The following is a 2459-nucleotide window of genomic DNA, read 5'->3' on the forward strand; positions in this document are numbered from 1 at the left end:
GTACTGGTTATGTGCCATGCACTCTTCCGTATTGCAAGAGGCTAGAAACCTGTGAGCTACATACCTGTTGCAGGCTTCCTTGCTAGTTGGATTCTGATTATGTTTTGCCAATGCAAGGCAGTAGTGGGAGATTAGAAAACAGAAGAAAGGGAGATACCATTTATCTTTCTGTTCCTGGCAGTGCTCCTAGCAGTGGCAGCAGCAGCAATAGTAGGTCACTGAAGAGGAGCATTTCAGTAGTATCAGTGGCTATTTTGGCAGTGGCAGTGCCAACCTGTAGCAACCCAACAGGGAAGAAGCCAAGTGAACAGGTACTCTGATCTTCTCTTCCTCTTCACCTTTCACCAGTGTTTCCCATTGGCCAAAGCCAACCAGAAGCCAGAGATAAAGGGAGTCCAGTGAGGCAGTCTGCACCACCCACTTTTCTGAGCATAAAAAAGGTAGAGAATTGATCTGGCGGATAAATGGGTGAAATTGAACATAACCCCTTATTCCTTTCTGTGAAATGCATAGAGTGGTTTCCATTTTCCTGATTGGACAGTGGTTGATTGAATATAGTTTACGGATACAAACATGTAGCAAAGGAATAAAAACTTCCATGGGAATAATAAACCCCATGTTCTGACATTGTCTTCTCCGCAGTGCTGCTGTTACAGAGGTCTCCAGCGCCTTCCCTCTCCTGTGCAAAATGGCAACTCTTAAGGAAAAACTCATTGCACCAGTTGCGGAAGAAGAGGCAACAGTCCCAAACAATAAGATCACTGTAGTGGGTGTTGGACAAGTTGGTATGGCGTGTGCTATCAGCATTCTGGGAAAGTCTCTGGCTGATGAACTTGCTCTTGTGGATGTTTTGGAAGATAAGCTTAAAGGAGAAATGATGGATCTGCAGCATGGGAGCTTATTTCTTCAGACGCCTAAAATTGTGGCAGATAAAGATTATTCTGTGACTGCCAATTCTAAGATTGTAGTGGTAACTGCAGGAGTCCGTCAGCAAGAAGGGGAGAGTCGACTCAATCTGGTGCAGAGAAATGTTAATGTCTTCAAATTCATTATTCCTCAGATTGTCAAGTACAGTCCTGATTGCATCATAATTGTGGTTTCCAACCCAGTGGACATTCTTACATATGTTACCTGGAAACTAAGTGGATTACCCAAACACCGCGTGATTGGAAGTGGATGTAATCTGGATTCTGCTAGATTTCGCTACCTTATGGCTGAAAAACTTGGCATTCATCCCAGCAGCTGCCATGGGTGGATTTTGGGGGAACATGGCGACTCAAGTGTGGCTGTGTGGAGTGGCGTGAATGTGGCAGGTGTTTCTCTCCAGGAATTGAATCCAGAAATGGGAACTGACAATGATAGTGAAAATTGGAAGGAAGTGCATAAGATGGTGGTTGAAAGTGCCTATGAAGTCATCAAGCTAAAAGGATATACCAACTGGGCTATTGGATTAAGTGTGGCTGATCTTATTGAATCCATGTTGAAAAATCTATCCAGGATTCATCCCGTGTCAACAATGGTAAAGGGGATGTATGGCATCGAGAATGAAGTCTTCCTGAGCCTTCCGTGTATCCTCAATGCCCGAGGATTAACCAGCGTTATCAACCAGAAGCTAAAGGATGATGAAGTTGCTCAGCTCAAGAAAAGTGCAGATACCCTGTGGGACATCCAGAAGGACTTAAAAGACCTGTGACTACTGGGCTCTAGGCTATAGAAATTTAAAAACTACAATGTTATTAACTCTGAGCCTTTAGTTTTCATCCGTGTACATGGATCGCAGTTTGCTTTGATCTTCTTCAATATGTGAATTTGGGCTCACAGAATCAAAGCCTATGCTTGGTTTAATGCTTGCAATATGAGCTCTTGAACAAATAAAATTAACTATTGTAGTGTGAAAAAAAAAAAAAAAAAAAAACCCCATGTTCAAGATACTGGTTACTGCTGGTTGGAAGAGAGAGAACGGAATTGGGAATAAGTACACAGAGGCATCATCTGCATCTGAAATATTTATTTCTTAAGCTGGAAGGTGAATTTATGGATATTTTCCATATTATTATCTATGTTTGTTGCATTAGACTTTTCGGTTGCCAGAAGCGTTTATTTACTCTCAAAACTAGGTGTGTATAAATAAATGAAAAATTAATAAATGAATAAATGAATGAAACTTGACTTTGAATTCTGACCCTCTCACTTAATTGTTGTTTGAACTGAAATGAGTTAAACTACTTAAAGTTTTCTTATTTTGTGTCTTCATCCACAAGACAAGGTTAATAGTAGCCACCTTATAGCACTATTGTGATGTTAAGTGGCATGATATATACAAAAGGTCCTAACCCTCAACAAATCATAGTCTCCTTTCTTCCTGAACTTTTAGAAAGAATAAGAGCTTGCTTTTTTATAAACTTTTAATTTTCATAAGCTTTGAATTTAGAGACTTGATTTTTACATTCTCTGTGTGA

At 40.5% G+C, this 2459-nt stretch overlaps 1 protein-coding gene across 1 annotated transcript; it reads left to right on the forward strand.

The window, feature by feature from the left end:
• The first annotated feature begins 616 nt into the window (after positions 1-616).
• On the forward strand, positions 617-1915 carry LOC108522266 (L-lactate dehydrogenase B chain). The gene has a single exon (XM_017862343.1). It carries the CDS (start codon positions 689-691, stop codon positions 1691-1693), a length of 1005 nt encoding a protein of 334 aa, XP_017717832.1. The 5' UTR covers positions 617-688; the 3' UTR covers positions 1694-1915.
• The last annotated feature ends 544 nt before the right edge of the window (positions 1916-2459 follow it).

Source organism: Rhinopithecus bieti, unplaced genomic scaffold (genome assembly GCF_001698545.2).
Source record: "Rhinopithecus bieti isolate Rb0 unplaced genomic scaffold, ASM169854v2 scaffold_63316, whole genome shotgun sequence".
In the NCBI taxonomy this organism is placed as follows: Eukaryota; Metazoa; Chordata; class Mammalia; order Primates; family Cercopithecidae; genus Rhinopithecus; species Rhinopithecus bieti.